This window comes from Protopterus annectens, chromosome 15.part0 (assembly GCF_019279795.1).
Source record: "Protopterus annectens isolate FY-2018-M chromosome 15.part0, PAN1.0, whole genome shotgun sequence".
In the NCBI taxonomy this organism is placed as follows: Eukaryota; Metazoa; Chordata; order Ceratodontiformes; family Protopteridae; genus Protopterus; species Protopterus annectens.
The window spans coordinates 601,534,431-601,557,390 of NC_056749.1; the positions used below are offsets into that span (position 1 = coordinate 601,534,431).

Below are 22,960 nucleotides of genomic sequence, written 5' to 3' on the forward strand. Positions count from 1 at the left end.
TTGGACAAGTTTTTTAGTCTAGTTGTTGCTAAGGTGTGGGGGGTGAGGGTCTTGTGTTATACTTCTAGCAGACAGATATGTGGTCATATCTCACTAGGGATGGCCACACATTGGGGGTGGTGCAGTGGTTCCCCATGTTGGTGAGCACCAACATCCACTACAACCCATGTTGGTGAGCACCAGGTCCAGGATGTTTGAACCCCTTGTGGGTGTCATCCAGCTGTTACAGGCCATTGGAGTTAACGAAGTCCAGGCACCTTTGGGCAAGTGAGTCAGAACATGTATAATTTACCCAGTCTGTGGATTGGTAATTAAAGTCCCCCAAAACCAGGGTGTTTGGTTGTATCTTGATTGACTTGCGTAGATCCAAGTAGGCTGAGTGGATGTCCTGATTCATGGAAGGGGTACTATAGCTGGCAGTGACTTAGAGGGGTCAGTTGCACCTACAGTAATTCAAGGGAATCGTGCTGTTAAACCATATTAGAGGTTTATTTATCTTTAATGAATATTGATACATCACCTCCTTTCATTCTCACACCTTCATTTTGTGATCTGAACATGATGAAGGAAGTGTAACTTGGTACAGCTGGGGTGCCTTAAACCTGATTTGAAGCCATTCTGCAGGAGTCATGATGATCCATATGAAATGTCTATAATATTGTGTCTTCTATATTTATTTATTTAATTAGTTAGTTTAGTTATTGACATTTGATTAACAGGAAGGTCTGACTGGGTGGGAGCCCATTTTCAGCAGAGGCCCAGAGAGAAAAGCTCCACTGTATTACAATGCATGTACAATTTAAATAATTATACTAAATAAGACGTAATATGAAAACACTGGTTACAGTACAGTTATATGACTATGATTTAATAGCCAGTTTATAGAAAATGTAAAGGTAAGTTAGTATAATACAAACAAGAATTAAAATATGAAGTGGGGAAAAGTAGGCTTATGGTGTATTTGGCGAGAAAGCCAGGGGAGAGAAATTGATAGAAGTAAGGAAGTGAGTGAAGAAGGGAAGAGTAAAGAGGTAAAATGTATGAATATGTATTTATTCATATTTAGGGATATATTTTTTCTTGTTTTTGAGTAAGATCAGAGCCAGCTTTTGGCATTATCAAGAGAGAGGACTTTAAATTTAGTTTTTTTTCATGAGAGAGAGAGATTTGGGGAAAAAGTTGTATAGGTTTTTAGAGTTGAGCATTAGATGAATTATAGAGCCATGTTTCAGTGTCTGTTAAAGGTTCCCGAGTAATTTTTGGAGGTGTGCTGTGTTGTCAGTTGCGTAAATGAGTGTGGAGTCCTGTGCATACTATGTATTAGGGAGGTCTGTTTGGATGTGTGGAGGGTGTTGGTGAGAATGTTCGAGGAAGACACCTAGGATAGAGCCTTGTAGTATACCAGTGATGACTGGGAGGTATGAAGAGAGAGTCAGGTTCCATTGTACTAACTGATATGTACTGGATAGGTAGCTTTTGAACTGTAGATTGGTGGACTGAGAGACACCTAATGAGGGAATTTGAAGCAGAAGTTTGTTATGACCCGCTGTGTTGAAGGCTTTAGACAAGTCTAAAAATAATGATGAGACTAGTCTGCCATTATCTCTTGTTTTATTAACCATCTCTATATAGGTAAAAGTACAGCCTTAGTACTATGGGAAAGGTGGAAGCCATGTTGTGTGTGGGCTAGGAGTTTTTCCTGCAGGAGATAGTTTAGCACCTGACTTTAAATACATTTTTCAAGTATTTTGGAGAGGATGGATAAGATTGCTGTGGGTCTAAAGTTAGTAATGTCTTTTGAATTTGCCTCTTTGTTCAGAGGGATAAAGTTTGACTTTTCCCAGACAAAAGGGACTTGGGATTCCTGGACTGACCTATTTATAAGGATTGAGACAGGATAAGCAATGCTATTGGCTGCTGTTTTAAGGTACTCGCTTGGAAAGTCACCAGCTGAAGAAGAGCATGGTTCGAGTTTATTTGATTCGTTTTCTATAGGATGTGGGCTCCGGTTCGAAGGTCAAAGTGGATGTAGTGATGGCTTTTGGGCAGGGTTAGGATTAAATGTTGGGGAATTCTTTGTTAGAGATGCTATACTGTTTGTGAAGTAAGAGTTTAACTGTATTCTATAGCTAGTACAAAACAATTAGCAAAGAGACATGAATAGAACAGGTTTTCTTTAATTTCCTGATTGCAGAAACCTGGTAGCTAGGGAGACTTAAGTAACTGGTGCATACAGTGTAATCTGTTGGTCAATAGACCAATAGCAGGCAGTGAGGATGTTACAGCCAACTTCCAACATAGGGCAAGCAGGTATTTGACTAGAGAAAATTTAATATACAACAAGGTTCTTCATGTTAAATTGCTTACATTGTACAGTGCCAACATTCTCATTGAAAACGTTTGGTAGTTGAACCTTAGTGAGGGGATATTTAGTAATACATTCTACTACAGTGACTGTCCCACCATCTGATCAAAATACAATGGAGAGTAATCCCTTTATAGCCAGTACAAAGTAATTAGCAAAAAGGCACAAAGTAGAACAGGTTTTCTTTTATTTCCTGAATTTGGAAACCTGGCAGCTAGGGAGACTAAGTAACTGGTGTGTACAGTGTAATCCATTGGTCAAGAGATCAGTGGGGTTTTATGTTACAGACATTTTCTAATGCAGGTCAAGCACATATTTAACTAGATGAAGTTAATACACAGCATACAATGCATAACAGACACTGAGTTTGACAGGGCAGATTTGAAATGCAGTGTTGAACAACGGTAGTGGAAGGAGTTCTAGCATGTATCCCCCTGAAACCTCTGTTCCCCTTTTTGTTGTGGAAATCTGAGCCTTGTCCATAGTAACACAAGGGGCCTACTTAATGTTGCTATTCAGCAGTTGTAATTCCATTTTCTCAAGAACATGGAGGCCGAGTTTGGTTTGCCACTTGTGTTGGTCTGCTGAATCAAATATTTTAATGGATATTAGGGTTACCACCTGTCCCACTTTGCGAGGGACAGTTCCTCTTTGGGCAGTTGTGTCCTGACCCAAAAATATTAAAAATGGCAAATGTCCTGAGATTGTAGGGCATAATTATGTCCCATATGTAATATAATAGTTGCATAAAATAGTTTTCTGTATCTAAAATACCTACATGTTACAAGAAACAGGATAAGCAACTAAACTGCTACAAGAATAAGCTTATATTTAGGCAGAAAAGGAAAGTTCTATCCTTTGTACTGACCATGGGTTTGTGTCGGCCTGTAAAATCTTGTGTATCCTGAAAATGTCCCACTCTGGCCATTTGAAAAGGTGGCAACCCTAATGGGTATAGAATAATGTATCAGTGACTCCTCATGGTCCATGACCCTCATTTATTTGTAAGGGACAACAGTCCTGTGCATATGAAATTGTTAGTTCATATGGGTTAACAGCATATGTTTGGAGTCCAAAATAGTCTGGGTGATGCAGATATTTAGCCTGTAGTGCCACTACTTGCTTTACATGTGTTCTTTGAGGAGAAAGAAGAGGTGTTGCCCTAAAGGACACTCCACATGTTTAAACAAATATAGTTTTACCATTTTCTAAAGATAACAGAACTGTACTTTTTGAGAGAAATATTGACATTTGCCCGGAAGGCACTACAATGGAGGTTCCCACAGTCTTCTGTACATTTTGAGCAAGTGTTTTAGAACTAGTTTGATTAAAATGGGGTGTTTTAATAAACAAATTGTATTCATCTTTACTAAAAGTACATGTTTGAGTTTAAATATTGTAGTGTAGCCATGTTACTGGTTCACTCATACTATCATTTTAAGAGGTTAATTGTGTTTCCTGAAATGCTAGATTGTTGCAAGAAGAACTTTGCAAAGTAATCGGGGTCCTTTTTGATGTTCTGTGACCTGATTACCTGTGGCATAGCAGTCCTGATACAGGGCTTTAAAATAAAATTATAATGTGTTTAAAACCACTAATGCAAAACTATATTATGATCACAGCAGCAGTTCTATGCCACTGACTTATCATTCACCAGTATTCTCAGTTTTAGTGCAGTGAAACGACCACTAAATTAAGTAGGTGTTAGTCATACAGTAATTTATAATTCAGTTTATTGTAGAAACGGTGAATAGTTTTTACTACAGTCTTGTTGATTCATCTGTCTTCTCAACACTGGAGACTTTCCATTTACTTATTCCTGAGTGCTTCCAGGAAAGTCTTCAGTGGATGCCCCCTCCCCAATGTACATTCTATTTAGGGAGATGAGCCCTGTACCTGTTTCTAGGTAACATCTAAAAGGTGAAGACCTTGTTATGTTTATGTTGGGGAGTGGGATGGAGCAGTAGCTGGTGCATGTCAGCCTCAAGGATGGGCTATTCAGTAGTCCAGCATAAGGGAGCCTGATGTGTACTGATCACGGTGAGCATCTTGGACCTACATGAGCCTATTACACAGCCTTCCCAACTTGGATGCTACTGCCTGGCTCCTCATTTCTATGGTGTACCATGGCGGCATTTGTATCCCCAACACTTTCATTAGGGGAGCAGGATCCTGACCTTTTCATCCAGTGCCTTTCTGCTTGCCTTTCCTGTGATACATATTCTTTCCTGATTCCAGAGTCACTGATGGTAGAGGTAGTTACTTTACTTTTGGACCGTATAATATTCTGACTTCAAATCACCACATCAAAATGGAGGCAGCAGCTATGTGATTTAAGTAGATTTATGGCTAGGTTAGAACTTTAAGAAAAGATTACTTTTCCTCCTTTTTTTTTTTTTTTTAGTTTAATCACTGAATCTCATTGTAGCAGAATGTGTGTGATAGTCTAATTTACTTAATTTAAGGACTAAAGCCTTATTTAAAGTTTTCTATGTATCTGTATCTTGCTACTAGATAATATACATTGGTTTTAGTCTTTAACAGTTCTTTCTAGCTGCATATTTAAATATTTTGTGCAGTTACTTTCAACCACAAAAATAAGTTAGTGTCTTTTATAAATAACTAGTGTAACCGTGCAAAAAGAAAACGGATAATGTTCACTATGTACTGTGCACCCAACGGAACTGTGCATATTAGGCAGATGGAACATTTCATCTCTAAGAAGTCCATTGCTGAGGTACTGGACAGCACGCATCACAAAAAGCTCCATGAAAATAGAGCAGTAACAAGTGGAGCTTTGAAAATACGTTGGGCGTGAGTCTGAAATGGTGACATACTTATGCTTATACTGAACTTTGGTAATGAGAAATTCTTAAAAGGTGATTTGTCATTAAGCATGTAATAGTAATAAGCTTGATCACTTGACAGGTGCTTAAACCTATGTTATGTTTTCCTCTTCTTTTATTTCCTTTGATAGCTCGGATTCAATATCCGTGGTGGAAAAGCATCCCAACTTGGAATTTTCATTTCTAAGGTGAGAAGAGAGATGATGTGAACATTTATATTATTTTTCTAATGTGGTGTGTGTGTGTGTGTGTGTGTGTGTGTGTGTGTGTGTGTGTGTGTGTGTCTGGTGAAGCAGTTTCTTTACTGTATTGCAGGTTTATTTCTTCAACAGAATATTAAGAGTTTTCATGTAGGAAAACCTATTTACACTACAAAACCATGGCACAATCTATTTTTGCAGCCTAATACAGTTTATTGTTGGCCTTACCTTGCTGTATACCATGTCAGACTGATCACATTGCGCAGTCTGTCTGACTTCGCTGAAGACCATGACAGACTAATGACATTGTGTGCAGTATCTGACATGCTGTACACCATGACACACTGAAACTTTTGGATGACTTCAGTCCTATGGCAACCTCTACCTCTCATACAGAGCTGTATCAGACCCTTTCATGTCAGACCTGTTACACATTTGCAAGTTAAGTGGTGGCATAAACACCCACTTAAGGGATATCAGTCTCTTTCACAACATTAACAGAGCATGTTGGAGGGACAGATATGTATCCCAGAGAATTCAGCTTCTGTGGAACAGTCTTGCATTCCACATAAAGTACTTCTGTTATTATTTTCAAATGTAATTTATATGAATGGGTGGGTAATACAAATTTCCCTCCAGTTTAACATCCTTGTCCCTCTTGGATGGGTGCAACCTGTAAATGTTACAATGGATCCATGTTCTGCCTGTCCTTAGGTTATTTGTAGACAATACAAGGGCTAAAAACTAGCATGGGCATGTATATAGGGACTCTGCAGTGGGGTTGCAGTGTAAAGGTTCTTATGCATTTCTTTTTGGCTCACCACAGCTGTCTGTCAGCTGCCGTTACGTCGTCTCCTTGTACATGGGGATTATTTGGACCTATGTCCAGGGCAAGTGATGAGATCAAGGAAACTGGGCAGCATCACACTGCTGCCAGACCGTGTTTCTTCTAATTCTCTGCCCAGACTGCACTTGCCCAGTAATACCCTGAGGGCAGGACATACAGTCAGCATTGGTGCTGAACTGTTCTTCACTTCATCAGGGCATCCTGGCCACCCTCAGGTAGAAGCATGTGGTTGTTTCCCTGATTTCCAACAGGGAAATTGGAACTCATGAGTGTGTCCGAAGTACGCACACCTCCCTCTTCTCCTCCAGGATGGGCATGTTTGTCCATCCTACTTGCTCAATCAAGTTCTCAAGCTGTTATTCTAACGTGGGTTGCCTGGGCTACAGGGATGCATTCCTGTTCACCTCCATCCCAAACAGAGGTTGAAGTTTTAAGTACTTTTTGTAAAATATGCAATACATTATATTTGTACGTCTAACCTGTAATCTAGGGAGTAAAAGTATTTTTAAAAAGTAAAGGTTGATAACATAGCCTAGTATCTACCTATGAACCTATCTGCCCTAGGGCATTTATAAGCCTAGCCAGAGTGTATTTGGCTTCCGCCTCCCTATTAGATTAGCCTACTGTGCCTCTGTAAAGTAGGTCACAGAAGGTAACCTTTTAAGATTAGTTTACCGTGCCTCTGTCTAGCAGCGACACAGTAGAGATCCCAGGGGTGAATTTGCGATTTCCCATCCACACGTCCAGATTTCGCTTGAAGAGGGTCAGCGAGGGGCTATGTCTAACATGAATTGGGATTCTATTCCAGAGTGAGGGGAGCCTCTGGGAAATGAATCTGTCCCTCCAGCATGTCCTATTTATTTTTGTGCTGAGGTTTAGGTCCCTGGAGTGTGTAGCTCTAAGGGACTTGGATTTTTTGTGGTGGATCATGTCCATTAATTCTGGGTTTGACATGGCTTTGTACGTCAGGCATAGATCACCTCTGAGTAGGCGGTAAGCAACTGAGTAGAGCTGGAGTTTCTTTAGTCGAGCTGCATAGGACATCTGTTTGTAGCCCGTGATCCTCTTGGTGAGGTAGTTTTGGGGTCTCTCCAGTTGCTGCAGGTGTCAGGTAAGGTACATCCCAAAAGGGGCATTGTATTCAATTATGGGCCTGATGAGTGACGAGTAGAGGGGGCACAATGACCTCTCTTGATCTAGATGCAAACCCTTTTGTGATAAGGTGGGCTATATAGAAGGTCTTTCTAACCACTTTGGCAACGTGATTATCAAAGGAGAGATTACTGTCTACGTTGGTCCCCAAATCTCTAATTACGTCTTCCGTACTTAATGGATTACCACCTACGTGGTAATTTGTGGGCACCTTGTTTTTCCCAAAGGGGATGACTGTGCACTTTTTAGCATTTAGCTTGAGGCAGTGGCTCTGTGAGACCCTTTTGGAGGATGCTTGTGTCAGCTGGAGATTCGATTATGGCCCCCAGTTTGCAGTCATCTGCGAACTTTGTCAGCCATAATCCCCCCGTGTTAGCCTGAACCTCAGAGAAGTATATACCGAACAAGAGAGGTCCCAGAACTGAGCCCTGTGGGACGCCACTTGTAACTGGTTTGGATTCGGACATGGCACCTGCGATTCTGACCATGTGGGTTCTATCTCTGAGCCAGTTTGCAACCCATCTTGTGATATAGGGGTTGATATTTAAGCTGGTAAGCTTATTTATGATGCCCGAGTGGGGTATTGTGTCGAAGGCTTTTATGAGGTCCAGGTAGGCTGTGTGGACTACCTTGCCCTCATCTATGGCTTTGGTAACTGTTTCAAAGAAATCAGCTAGGTTTAAGAGGCAAGATCTGCCCTTAACAAAGCCGAATTGAGTAGGGTCCAGTGTCTGGAGGCTACCAATGTCTTTGTTTATTAGTTCCTTGATAATACGCTCCATAGCTTTACAGACCAGACTAGTCGGGCTTATGGGCTGATAGTTTCCGGGATCCATTGTGGCACCACCTTTGCCCATGTATCCTTGAAGCCTCTATAATTGTATTCAACTTTCAGATGTACTGTATTCAACTTTCAGATGTACTGTTAAACTTTGCCTGAATTAGGCATATTGTTTTGAAGATCTAAATTTTAACTGGAATGAATGCCATGCTGCTGAATTAATCTTTGAAATGACCCTCTGTAGAAATGACCCTCTGTAGAAGTGCAGTATCAGCTGAGGATCTGAGACGGGAAGTATTGCCTTTGGTGTGCAACTTTGAAGCAGGAAGAGGGTATTATGTATTGTGTTTTCCTAATGTTTGAAGTGCAAAGCTTATTTTTTAATTGTGCAGTTTAAATAAAATATTTATTCATTCAGGTCTTCCATGTTTGTAGTTAAAACTGTTCCTCCTACTCAAAAGTGTTGTGTTCTGTGTGACAACAGAAGAGAATGTCATAAGACAGTAATGTCCATACTCATTTTTTTTTCTACAAAATGGTCCTTTATGCCCGTTTCTCCAGTAAAAGGGTTATTGTGCTGTCTGGGCATTGCATTGTTATTAGTACTGTTCTTCTTTGTTATGTACCATTTTGTCCACCTGCTAAAATAAAAGCTTGCTTGTTTAGTTTATTCATTTTCTAACCAATACTCTCATCTTGGATCACATATCTGTACTTATTTTGTTTCTTGGCCATATCTATTCATTACATTTTGTAGATTTTTTTCCTGTAGTATTGGACCATTTCTCCTCAAAATGGAAGTATTTTCAAGCTGCTCCCTGATATCTGCCCAGGTGTGACTGGTGACTTCAGGGCAGTTTAGAGCTACATTATCCCAGGTTGTAATCAAACCAAGATAATGCTGCATTCTCAAGAGATTTAGGTCTGGTTTGTGTTCTGGACAGTTGCGGCGCACTTTAATGTTTGCTTTGTTTGCATTTTTGTACGATAGCATGCCTCCTTCTCTTTCTGTGACTAAAAGAGTAACATTTTTAAGCAGTAGCCAGTAGTCTTATCTGTTGCATTTCAGGAACTCTGTTAAGTGGCATTTTAATTGTATTACCAATCCTCTCGCATATTATTGTTATAATCTTTGTAAAACAGACTTTGAAATTTAAACCATTCAAATGAATAATTTTTATATAAAACCTGACTTGGAGTTTTATCTTTTGTTTTGTTTAATCAGTAATATAAATCTCAGTTTGACTGACATACAACCTTTGCTATAAATGCAGTCCATTTGTGCTATTATCAGTTTTTCTTTTGAGTAATGGTCTGATGCAGAGTTGAAGGGGGATGTGGATTGCTGCCCAAAATTAACTAACTGTGAAAGTGAGTTTGTTCTTTTAGTGTAGGTGGCCTGCAGTTCTGTTTAAAACTTAATCCTTCAAGACTTCCAGCTTTATATATATTGAGCTCAGTAATGGTGCTAACACTAGTGTGAGTCAGGAGACTATTTGCTGATGTATTATGAGTGATAAAGAATTGGCAGAACATGCACCACAGTGTACTTCGTCCAGGACTGTCTGTAGGGGTAACAGTCATGTTTTAGCCTTTCATTTCATACCTGCTTGCAAAGAGGCAGGTGGCATTTTGCTCTGCTTCATTCAGCTACCTTGTACTGTGTATAAAGGTGAATGGACTGAGCTGTACTGATTGGCAGGCTGCTGGCACACAGGTAATGTTTCCACTTACGAGAGGTCCCTTACCAGACTACAAGACTTTTGTTCCAGTATCAGCGCAAATAGAGCAAATTTTAAGTGAGTAAGGTAAAAGTAGTGTCTGAAGGATTCTTCTTAAATAGACAATCTTAGAAAGAAGTTTATAGTTTGCATCCTAAAATTAAAATATCAGTATAACTAGTAGCCTCGTCTTCTCAAAAAAAACAAAAAAAAAACATTTTTTTCTAAAGGAGAAAGTGCTTTAAATATAAGGCATATACTGTAAGTAACAGGAAAAATGGGAAATATGGGACCACTACATGCAGAGAAGGAGTGCTGTTTGTTTAAAAGAAAGCAGGATATGGATGAGCTATGTAATGGTTGACCGACGATGACTGGATACATTAATAAAAGTGATGTATAATGTTTGCAGCTACAGTTGTGTTGGCAAGGTTTATAAGCTATAATGTTTGCAGCTGAGATTGTGCTGCTATGATTTATTTTCAGAAGATTGTCTTGCGTCTCACATGATTTAATAAAGGTGTTACTTGTAAAAAAAAAAAAAAAAAGTATATGCTGTAAATAAATCATGAGAACAATATTATGAATAAGAACATACTTTAAGGCATATGCACTAATGAATAAAAACAGTAATCTTCTCAGGTAGTACGCAAGAAGTCAGGATTGAGACCACTTCCACCAGCAAACTACTCATCAGCATGCATGTGCCACAGCAGTGGGAAGCTACAGGTTTTCAGTGCATTAATGAATATGTATGTTAAACTCGTCAGTACATTGTGTGTGTGTGTGTGTGTGTGTGTGTGTGTGTGTGTGTGTGTGTGTGTGTGTGTGTGTGTGTGTGTGTCTGCGTACTGTGTCTTTGTGAGTAGTGGCATGCCAGACAAGATTATAGGTTTACACTAGGCTAATTATTACCAGGGTCTCTATAAGCCTAGCCATGCAATCCTACCCAGTTTTGTCCTGGAGTGCCTTGGATGCCTATATGGTAGGGTATGTTAGTAAGGAGGTAACTAAGGGTTATGTGGGGGGTCGGAGTTTGGGACTAATGTTGGCATCTGTCCATCAGAAACATGGGGGCCAGACCAAGGGTGAATTAGCGATTTCCCATCCAATGATTAATGTATCATTTGAATAGGGTTAAGGACAAAGTCTGCTTCAAGTGGATGGAGAGCTTATTCTGTAGTGTTGGTTATCCTTTGAGACACACATCTGGCTGTCCATCATGATGTTCATCGTGCATACAGCTGCAGTCATTACAGATGTGTTATCCTGCCGTCAGGCGGGTCCTCGGTCGGCCAAATTCCAAAGTCTAGGTCCAGCGTCGGTTGTCGTCACTTCTTCCCTGACGTCAGTGCAGCAGGGGTATAAAAGAGGCAGCCAACACCATTTTCTCCAGTCTTTCTTGCCACGCGGTGCCCAAAGCAGAAGCAGTTTGCAAGTGCCGGTCGGCCAGCTCCTGAGATTTACGAAAGTATTTCAGCCGAAGTCTTCTTGAAAGCTAAGTACCCGTTGAAACTTTTCTTGCCTCAGACCGATGTCAGACAAAGTTAATAATTGCATTTCATGTGGGAAGCAAATACCGCATAAGGATTTCCACTCTTTCTGTATACCTTGCTTAGGCCCAGACCACGACGTCTCGGCCTGCCGTTTTTGTGCTAGATTCAACAAGTGCACTATTAAGCGTCGGGCGGAGTTCGCCCTTCACTTTTTTGGCAAAAAATTTAATTATATTATGTCGTCGGATACGCCAACTCCAGTTTTGAGCAAAAAACACAAAGATAAGGACATACGAGGTCCGCACCATTTACTGAAACCACGCTAAGGCCGACTTCCAGTTCCCCGGTACTCAGCGAGGCACCTACGCAGCCCCTGAGTACCGATGACACTACATTACCGGTGTCTTCAGTACCCAAGGTCGCAGGCTCCTCGGCCTCCATTCCTACTACAGATACCGACGCCACTCCTGGCGGGGAAACTCAGAATTTAGACAGGCCTGCCATTTCTCAAGGGGTCTTCAGGCCTTCCTCCTTCTCTATTAAAGCCTTCACTAAATCTAAAGCAGCCATGAAAACCAAAAAACAAGTTCCTCAGACCCCCTCTCAAGGCACCATGCCTAAAAAGCAGATGCTTAAAATGGCTGAGGATTTGATTACTCTTATCAGAGGTTCTCAACCCCCCTCTGACAATAGGCCCAGATTATAGGAAGACTACCCTTCCTCAGATCAAGCTTCTATTACCTCAGAACTATCTGAGGACCAGGATTATGCCTATTCTCCATTCGAAGACTCTGATGCAGAGGAGTCTATTCCCTCGGTCTCCCCCCCTGAGGACTTCTCTTTTGGGGAAACCCTGCATACATTGAGGGAACACTTTCACTGGGAAGGTCAAGATTACTCAGATTCCAAGAAAAGGCTCAGGGAATTTCTTCTGCTCCCCCAGCATATGCCCCTGGCTATCCCTCCTGTTTTAGATATATTGGATGATGTGTACACAGAAGCCAGCCTTAATCCAGATTCTTTGCCTCCAGCTCCTGTTAAACCAGACCGGTATTACCGGGTTCCTAATTCTCACCAGTTCCTATATAAAAGCCATACTGCTGACCCAGAAACTATTTCACAGGGTCCCAAAGGAATTAAGGCCTCTACTGCTAAAAACCCATTACCTTCAGAGAGAGATTACAGAGTTTTAGAAAGGTGGGGGAAAAGGTGTACACCTCAGCCACTTTAACCATCAGGGCATTAAACTGTCAGTTCCATATGTTAAAGTATCAACAGTTTTTGATATCTCAGCTGAAAAGCAAGATGACACAACCAGAACAACCAGATTTAAAAGAGTTGCAGGATTTGTTGCATGGTGCAGAGCAAGTGTTTAAACATATCTTGCAGTGTGGTTTTGATGCTTTAGAGGCCTCATGTAGAGCTGCTGTTACGGGGTCTGTTATACGTAGGCATGCTTGGCTCAAAGAGCAAACCTTACCAGATCATGTCAAAGCTAAATTATTAGATGCACCTCTTCAAAAAGATGTATTGTTTGGTGTTAAAGCTGAGGAGGTACTAAAGAAAATGGTGGAAAAAGCGAAATCAATGCAAACAGTGAAAGACTTCCTGCAGGTACAACCTCCACGTTTCAGCAGAAACTGGCCTTCAAAAAATCGGTGCTTTCCAGCCATAGACAGACCTCAAAGGGGCAAATACAGATGCCCAAGGGGTAGAGGGCAACCTCAAGGATCTTTCAGAGCCAGACAGTGGCAAGCACCAACCCCAAGAGGTGGAGAAGATAGATCACAGTTTTTTAGAAAACAGACACAATGACTTCCCCCTACACCTGCCAAGCAAAGCTTTAATGGCAGCATCTTTGGGCGGAAAACTGACATTATTCTCAAAAATTGGTATATTGTTACAAAAGACAAATGGATTCTGGACATTATAGACAGAGGCTACAGGTTCCACTTTCACACCCTTCCAAAAATGAGAGGCATGCCAAACCTGCCACAAAATCAAAGGGCAGAGGCACAAAAACAAATTTCAGCTCTCCTGGACATGAAAGCAATTCAGGAGGTACCTGCAAAAGAACAACGTCAAGGGTTTTATTCCAGACTATTCCTGGTACCAAGGAAAGACAAAAATTGGAGACCTATCTTAGACCTATCCTTCCTAAACACATATCTACAGGTGCCAAAATTCAAGATGCTCACATTACAGCAGCTTCTTCCCATGCTGGGCAAGGAGTCTTGGTTAGTAACATTGGACCTCAAGGAGGCATGTCCCTATCAGACAAGATTGCAGAAGATACCTCAGATTTCTTGCAGGTTCAACCCATTATCAATTCTCTGCATTGCCCTTTGGCTTATCTACTGCGCCCAGAGTGTTTACGAAATGCCTGGCATCAGTAATCGCCTTCTGCAGACTACAAGGGATACAAATCTACCCATATCTGGACGACTGCCTGATCCAAGCGGACATCAAGGACCTACTACTGCAGCACCTGGCGTTTGTAATAAAACTGTTGAACTCCCTGGGCTACACAGTCAACAAAAAGAAATCAAAACTAATACCCTCTCAACAAATAATTTTCCTGGGTGCCAGCTTGAATACAACCACCCAGATGGCCTACCTCACGCCAGACAAACAAGGGCAACTGTCTCAATACTTCAGAAAAATGGCAACTTTCACCAGGCTAACTGCAAGGAAAGTCCTGCAGGCTCTGGGATTCATGACATCTTGCATCCTACTAATCCCATGTGCAAAGCTGCATATGAGGAAACTTCAATGGTACCTAAAAAACTTATGGTCTCAACACAGCCACAGCTTGGAAGCAATTATACCACTCATTCCATGCCTTCAAAAGGAATTTTTGTGGTGGGCTCAAGCTTGCCAAAGAAACACAGGTCTTTCTTTCTGTGTACCTCAAGCAACTCAAATCATCACAACAGACACCTCAGACTACGCCTGGGGAGCACACATGACAGATCAGTGCATTCAGGGAAAATGGACCCGAAAAGAGAAGCACCTTCACATCAACCAAAAGGAAATGCTAGCCGTGCAAAATGCTATTATGACCTTCAAAGACCTACTGCATCCAGGCCAGCTACTGATCAGGACAGACAACATCACAGTGATGTGGTACATAAACAAACAGGGGGGAACTCATTCATACCCCCTGTGCAGGGGGGAACTCATTCATACCCCCTGTGCAGGCAAGCCATGACCCTGTGGAACACAGCACTGGAACTGCAAATTCAACTACAGGCACAATTCCTGCCAGGGAAGGAAAACACACTGGCAGACATCCTAAGCAGAAATATGACAGATCCACACGAATGGAAGTTGCATCCTCAAGTTTTCACAAAGATAACTCGGGCATGGGGACAGCCAGACATAGACCTCTTTGCTACCCACAGAAATTGCCAGTTGAAAAAATTTTGTTCAAGGACCTATCATCCACAGGCCTGGAAAGTGGATGCACTTTCCTTCAATTGGGCAACATTGACAGTCTATGCCTTCCCGCCTCTTCCTCTGCTGCCCAAAGTTCTATTAAAAGCCAGAGCAGAGAGGCCGAAAATGAGTCTCATTGCTCCAGACTGGCCAAGATAACACTGGTATCCACTCCTGAAGAGCCTGACACATTCACAACCATGGATCCTACCTCTAGTCCCTCTTCTGTTGTCCCAGCACAACTACAAAACCCTTCACAGCCATCTCAAAACCCTAAATCTAGCTGCATGGAGAATTCCTTGATTTCCCAACAGATTCTCCTCTCCAAGGAGGTGCAGGATGTCATCTTGGAGGCCAGAAGACCTTCTACTAGAAAAGCCTACTCCGCCAAATGGAAACGATTTTGTGCCTGGAATCAAGAAAAGGGACAGAATCCTTGGGTAATAAATATACCTCATATTTTACAGTACCTAGCTGAGATGTTAAACAATGGACTTTCCTTCTCCTCCATCAAGATCCACGCTTCAGCCATTTCTGCACAATACAACACAGATCCTCCTTTATTCTCTCATCCTCTCTTAAGGCATTTCCTCAGAGGGGCAAAGAATATAAAACCCCAAGGAAACCACCAGTCCCTGCTTGGGACCTCAACTTCGTATTGGAAAAGCTGACCCTTCCTCCCTTCGAGCCAGCTTCTTCAACAGAGCTACAATACTTGTCATGGAAAACAGCCTTTCTTCTGGCTATCACCTCAGCACGCAGGGTTTCGGAGCTACAGGCCCTCATGGCTGTGCAACCATTCATCATTTTCCATCAGGACAGAGTTTCCTTACGAACCAACCCTACCTTTATGCCAAAGGTAGTATCCAGTGTAGCTTTGAATCAGACTATCCACTTACCTACCTTTTATCCTAATCCACAAAACAAAGGGGAAAGACTACTACATTCCTTGGACATTCACAGACAACTTTGTTACTATTTGGACAGGACAAAGCCATTCAGGAAATCTGAGCAACTCTTTGTGTCCTATGCTGCAGGTGCTCAAGGAAAGGCTATTTCCAAACAGACCATTTCAAAATGGAAAGCCCACTGCATACACTTTTGTTACTCCTTTCATGGAAAAACTGTGCCTGCATGCATCAGATCCCACTCCACCAGAGCCACAGCTACCTCTGCAGCCTTCCTCAGGGGGGTCCCTTCCAAGGACATTTTGGAAGCAGCCACCTGGAGTTCAGTGCACACTTTCTCCAAGCACTATCACCTCCCACCATACTCAAAATCTAGAGCGGGCTTTGCCACAGCAGTCCTGCAGGGCATCCTAGCCCCACCTAGTTCCACTTAGTGCCTACCACCCTTACTTAGCTTTGGGATTCTACCCATCTGTAATGACTGCAGCTGTATGCACGATGAACATAGTACAGTTTTGTACCTACCATAAATGTAGATGTTCGAGTGCTCATACAGCTGCAGTCCAGGTTTCCCTCCCTCCATCCCCTCTTAGGACAGGCCCTATGACAAACACCTTATCATATAACCTTTTTGGGGTATTCTTTTATGGTGTATTTGCTTGCAACTACTGTTTTTGATTTATCAACATTGCATCTTTGCATAACGTTATGTTTGCCTTCCTTCTGGGGGCACCTGACATCTGGGGCAAGAAAAACTGAAGAAAATGGCGTCGGCTGCCTCTTTTATACCCCTGCCGCACTGACGTCAGGGAAGAAGCGACGACAACCAACGCCAGACCTAGACTTTGGAATTTGGCCGACCGAGGACCCGCCTGACGGCAGGATAACCCATCTGTAATGACTGCAGCTGTATGAGCACGCGAACATCTACATTTATGGTAGGTCCAAAACTGTACTTTCTGTTTATATTGCAGGCAAAGTTCAGGTCCTTGGATCTAGTGTTTCAAGTGCTGATTGTTTTGCAGATGTGCAAGAGATCTGTCAAAACTAATATGAGAATGCTTTGTATGCCAGGCATAGATAGACTCTCAGTAACCTGTAGGAGGCTAAGTACAGAATTAGAACCTTAAGGTGACAAGGTATTCATACCCTGGATTATCCTGGCGAGGAACGTTTAAGGGCATTCCAGCTGTTGCAAGTGCTTGGTTAGGTAAATGCCAAAGGGGACATTGTACTCTATGATGGGTCTTATAAGGGCTGAGTGGAGTGGTACTGAACTTCCTTAGGCCTAGATGCCATACCCTTGCTTATGAGTTGGGTTATCTAAAATAATTACTGTCTGTATATGTTCCTAGATCCCCAACTACCAGATAAACTTTTAAGGGTGTTTTATCAATAGAGTAATTAGCTTGGGAGGACAATTTCCTAAAGGTCATTTCTTCACATTTAGTTTTAATCTGTGGCTTTTGCACCATTCATTTGTTTGTTGTTAGATGGTCTTATAGGATACCAGTGTAGTGGGGGAATTTATATGATGGCTCCCAGTTTACAGTGGTCTACGAACTTGATGAGCCAGAGGCCTTGGACATTATCCTTCTGAAAAATCAATGCCAAAGAGGAATGGGCCCAGCATGAGCCCTGGGGAACTCTGCTGTTGACTGGTAACCTGGTGGAGGTGGGCTCTCCAATCCTGACTTCTTGGGTCCTATCTGCGGACCAGCAAGCAATCCAGTGAGTTATGTAGGCTTTATGCCTAGTTATGAAAGCTTGTCAATAAAATCTGAGTGTGGTATTGTATCGAATATCTTGGCCAGGTCAAGGTAGGCGGTATGCACTGTTTCCCCTTATTCATAGCCTTGATGACCATTTCAAAGAAGTCTGAGGATTGAGTAGGCAAGACCTTCCCTTAACAAATCCAAATTAGAATGGTTCCTTGTGTATAGGTTGCCAATGTCCTTGTTTATCATTTCCATGATAATTCATTCCCTGTTTTTTCATATTAGACTTTTCACACTAAGTCTGTAGTGTTCAGGGTTGGTTGATGGTCCACCCTTATAAAGAGGGATAACCGTTCCAGCTGTCCATTGATCTGGCATGTAACATGTTTTGAGGTTGTAGTTGGAGTGCCTCAAGTGGTTCTGCTAGGTCTTATTTTACGGTATTTAGGAGGCAACTGGGGTTATTGCTGGGGTCCGTTGAAGCTGTGTTCTTGGCCTTCATGACCACCACCAGGACCTGCTCACTTTCAATAGTTGGAGGGTATGCTAGAAGGGCTTTAACAGGGCTTAGTGGGGGTTGAAGTTGGAGCTAAATTTATCGGTCAGTAGATTCACTGTGTCACCCTACTCAGTGAAGGCTGTGCCATTTTTGACCAGTTCTACACACTGCTAAGGTTCTTGAAATTGCTGAAAAGACCTTGTGATTGTCCTTGGCTTGGGAGGCTGTCCCTGACCTCATAATTAGTCTTGTTGGAATTTATTAGACCTCTTAGTTTCTAATTTAGTTGAATCTGAGAGCTCTTGTCTACGAGAGCTCTTTCTGATTTTAGTGATGACTCTATTTTTTTCTTTTGTTATATATCTTGTTAAGGTAAGGATTCCACAGTTTTTGTTTTTGGTGTTACATCTGCTAGGTATGGCAACAAAAATGCAGCCATTTACATGTTTATACAAGGTTTTTGATAATAATTCTGCATAGGTAGCTGTTTTCTTGGGGTTTGGCGGAGCTGTGAATTTTGAAAAACTATCGCTTAATAGAATGTAGTTTACTTTAGAATGGTTCCTAATTGTGATGGGTTTAGTTGGGTTTTCCAGACTGATTTTTACTTCAAAGGAAACAGCTTAGTGGTCTGACCCCACAAAAGAGGATATGGCAAAGGGAATGGTGAAATGCTCTGCCATGTTGGTGAGCACTACGTCAATTACATTTGATCCTCTGGTTGGAGTGCATCCTATCTGGTGCAGGGTGTTTGTGTTGATAGTCCAGGAAATGTGCGTGTGAGTTAGAGGCAGTATACATTTACCATTCTATAGAAGGGTAGTTAAAGTCCCCCGTGAATAGGGCATTTGGTTGGGTGGTGAGCACCTCTAGGTAGGTCTAGGTAAGAGTTGTAAGCTTCATGGGTCAGGACGTGGTAAAGAATCTTGTCTATGGAGACTTGTATGCAGATGAATTCAAGGGCATTATTCTGTTTAAAGAAGCTGGAGTTGTATTTGTTGCTAACTTAGATGAAGACACCACCACCTTTAGCCCTTGTCTGTGCTGCTCTTCAGTACAGTACCACTGTTCTAGACTGTCTAGTGTAAAACAATTGCATCTTGTTACATTTTACAATGCTTAAAACATCTCTGGGTAAGTTCTGCATAAACCAAAAGCATTTCACAAGGGGCAAATTGCAGCAGAGAGGGTGCATTTTCTAGTGTGTAAACAAGTTAAACTTGCCACAATTAGGAAGAGATTATTATTTGCAGTTGGGTGTACAGCTGTTGCTCAGTCTCAGAAAAACAGGATAACTCATTGGTAAAACAAGTACACTGTCTTGCCACACATGAACTCAGATTGATGCAAGAGTCCACTATTGTTCAACTTGATACTAACGTAACATTAGCTCACAGCTTTGTCAAGTAGCTATGCATTGCAATGCACATTTAGGAGATTGCATCCTTTCAACACCGCTATTACAACGTACAGCACAGATATTGCAAATACGCAGTTTTGTGATTTGCATGTGATTTAAACAGTAGCTATTACAATGTATGACAAAGATTTGGCAGATGTATAATTTATTACTTTGCAGCTGCTTTTCTTTCAGCTTACCTCCTCCAGTAGTTGCAGAGCAGTGTACTAGCATATTTGTCACACTTTTAAAGCATTGTTGCTTAAAATGGAACAACACAATGTTATTTAATTTATAGGCTTCGGACCTTCGGCTGATACTTTTTGAAACACATTAATAGGAGTGCAGTTGTAGGTCATGTTTTATGAGTCAGTCTGCATTTTGTTTCATAAGGCTGACTCCCAGTACAGTTCAATGCTATGAAAAGCAGGACATTGGTTGGATAATAAGGTACAAAAAACAGACAAAATTGTATATTTAAATGTAGCAGTGGCATTCAGAATCCAACACTGAAACATGTCCTGACATTCATACCTCTCAACCTCTTAAAGCAAGAAATCTGGACAAAGCTGTAAGTAATGAGGGGGAGAAAGGCTCAAAAATAGGGATAAATCTGATGTTGTTAATCTTCTTTCCATTCATCACTGATGGGTTCAGTTCCTAGCCCTTGGAACTGAGTTGGCCTTTTTACCAAGCTTGCACCAGCCAAAAAAACTCTTGAGCTAAGTCTCTACCTAGAATGCCTTTCTCCCTGTTACCCCAGATCTCGTTTGCCACGTAGCCATAAATCCGCGTTTCAGCCGAGTTCTCCGCTAAGTGGAACTTTATTTGATATTTGTGTGAAAAACTTTAGATACCTTAATATTTTATTAAGCGATTAGTATTTCCAGTGTCCTCTCTTCTGTCTAACCTTGCCTTTTCCTCTTTCCTCTCTACTCTACCCGTTGTTACCGTTGGTAAACTTTCAAGTACCATTGTTGGTATGGCCTTTTTCCCTTACCCTTGTGGTATTTCTTTAATGCTGTAGTTGGTATTGTCTTTCCTGTCTAACCTATTAACTTTGGCTCTTAGTAAGGTGTTTCCTTTTTTTCTCTCTACATATCAGTGTGTTGCTATATTTGTGACTTCTTTGAATGGTGTATGACTTTGTTCTAGTTGGATTATACAGTTGGCCTGTGGTGTCTTTCTATCAAGATGTCTGATAAGAAGGGTACTTAAGGTTTTAAGCATTGTGCTTCATGTAATGGAAGGTTACCTAATAGTGATTCTCATGATGACTGTGTATACAGTTTGGGAGTGTCCTACCTTTCGGTGCAGCTTGTGTGTGACATTTGTCAGAGTTTCAGTCAAAGCACTCTTAATGAGAGCCAAAACAAACTGATCCTGAAAGGGTTATTCAAGTCTCCCTTCTCTGAGGCCATTTCTGCGATGGAGGTCTCAACCCCTCTTACTACGGACAAAAAAGGTCCCACTCTGTTCCTTCTTTACCATCAGGTGATCAGAGCAAGCCTGGGAAATCAAAGGTCCCAAAGTTATCTTCGGAGCATAAATCTGCCTCTACGGCTCTGTCTTCCTCTGCTCTGAGCATCTCAACCTTTGATACCGGCGCCAGTTTTGGCACCGGTCCTGCCTCCAGCACCTATCGTAGACCTTACTACGCCTATTTCGACTTTGACCATTTTGGCTCCAAGTGCCACTTTGGCACCGAGCGTTGTACCAACTTCACTGGATTTGACCCCTTTACTTCCTGTCTCAAAACTAGAGACTTTGATGCCAGCAGACCTTGCAACACGGACCCGATACTCCCCTTCCGTAGATCCATTTCCGGGTCAAACATATAGCCCTTTCATTGAACGCCCTGACTCCACATCCAGAGTATCCACTAGATCCACCAGGAGCCTGTCGGAACACAACATGGTGTGTCTTGTGGACAAGCTGTTGTTAGCCATGGGGATCCTCACACTTTCTAAGACCCATCCACCTGCGGGACTTGGGTTGACTTCTCCACAGACTCCATATTACACTCCTCCTTCGACCATCTCGGTTCCGAAGCCTTCTGCTCCGACATCCTTCTTGGAACCTATCACCTCGGCACCTATGGTGCATCTCACTCCAGCTCAAAGTTTGTCCCTTTGGTCTTTGGTTCCCGCTGAACTGGTCCTTCCTCAGTCTTTGGATTGGGGGACGGGTGCTTTGGCTCTGGGTATGAAGCAGTCTTTCTCCTCTGTTCCATCCTCGGCACCGATCCTGCTAGAGGTTCCACCCGTGGGGGTGGGTTTGTCTGAGCGGGGTGTGACCTCTTTCCTGAGTTTGTCTTTCTCTGTTCCGGGCTCCCATCCCTCTTCGGGTGGTCCTGCCTTCCACACGATGCAGAGGGTTCTTACTTCTGGCAGCACTCCTTTGATGTTGGAACCCCAGTTTTCACACCCTGAGCTACAGCTGTCACAGACCATCCCCCCAGGACATTGGGCAGAGAAGCCGCAGGACGCCCCTGTTCAGGGTTCTCGCTCTTCTGAGTCCTCCTCAGAGACTCCCACTGAGGAGCTCCCTCGAAAGAAGACGTGCAAGAAGACGTACATGGACTCACCTGAGGAGTACTTAACGGTAGATATGGACTAAGATGATGGTGAAGGGTCTCCGTGGTCACCTCCTGATGTCTCTTTCAGAGATATCCTGGAAATGTTAAAGCAGAGAGGTGACTGGAAGCCCTGCAACCCTTCATCTGAGGAGGCCGTGTTCCTGCAGGCTTTTCGTGCCTGGCCTTCTGCCTTGTGGTACCCCACCTGCCGACGAGCTTGTCATGCAGCACTCTTGGAAAAACCTTGATTCCATTGAGGCGATCCCTTGGAGACCAGAAACTATTCTTTTCCCTCCCAAGGAAAACCCGCATTGGTCCAAAGTGTTACCAGTTGATGCTATGGTGGTGACTTCGGCCACGAAGAAAGACTTGGCTGAGGCAAGTCCCGCTGTCCACCCACCCAACAGGGAGTCCCAGGTGCTGGACAGACTTGGGAAGCATGTTTTTGCATCAGGGACCTTTGCTATATGGTCCCTGATTAATTTGGCACATTTTACGAGGCTCCAGAGGGACTTTATCTCCAAACTCTCTGGGATGCTTGCAGGACAGTTGTCTGATGAGATCGGGGACAAAGTGGCCTCACAGCTTGCAACCCTGGATTCAATATCCAACTCGTCCATGAGGTTGCTGTCACATGCAACTGAAGGGGTGGCTAGAGCAGTGGGTTCGGGCATTTTTATGAGGTGTTATGCCTGGATGCACATTTGTGACGTCGCGGATCCCTTCAAGTCTTCCTTTCTGAATTCTCCCATCAAAGCTTTGTTCCTTTTTTGGCTCCAAAGTGAAGGACACGTTAGCCAGATGCGAGCAAGATGGAAAGACCCTGTCTGCCGTAGGCATACGGTTTTCCAACCTTCAACGTACCTTCTCCAGGAATCAGAGGAGTGGAAAAATGTGGCAGAAAAAAATCTCAGGGGCCTTTCCTTGCCGCACGTGGTGATGATATCCCCAGGGGCAGAGGAATTTGGGAAAATGCTGCGAAGCAAAGTCTCAGCCTCCTTGGTGCAGATTC

General features: G+C 42.6%; 1 protein-coding gene across 5 annotated transcripts in view; it reads left to right on the plus strand.

Annotated features, from left to right (window-relative positions):
• The window catches only part of PDZD11 (PDZ domain containing 11), a 723,877-nt gene that overhangs the window by 311,601 nt on the left and 389,316 nt on the right, over nt 1–22,960 (plus strand). For all 5 annotated transcript variants that reach the window (XM_044057429.1, XM_044057432.1, XM_044057428.1 and 2 more), the window contains one exon: nt 5,343–5,399. In XM_044057429.1, coding sequence (XP_043913364.1) covers nt 5,343–5,399 — 57 coding nt within the window. The remainder of the gene's footprint in view (nt 1–5,342; nt 5,400–22,960) is intronic.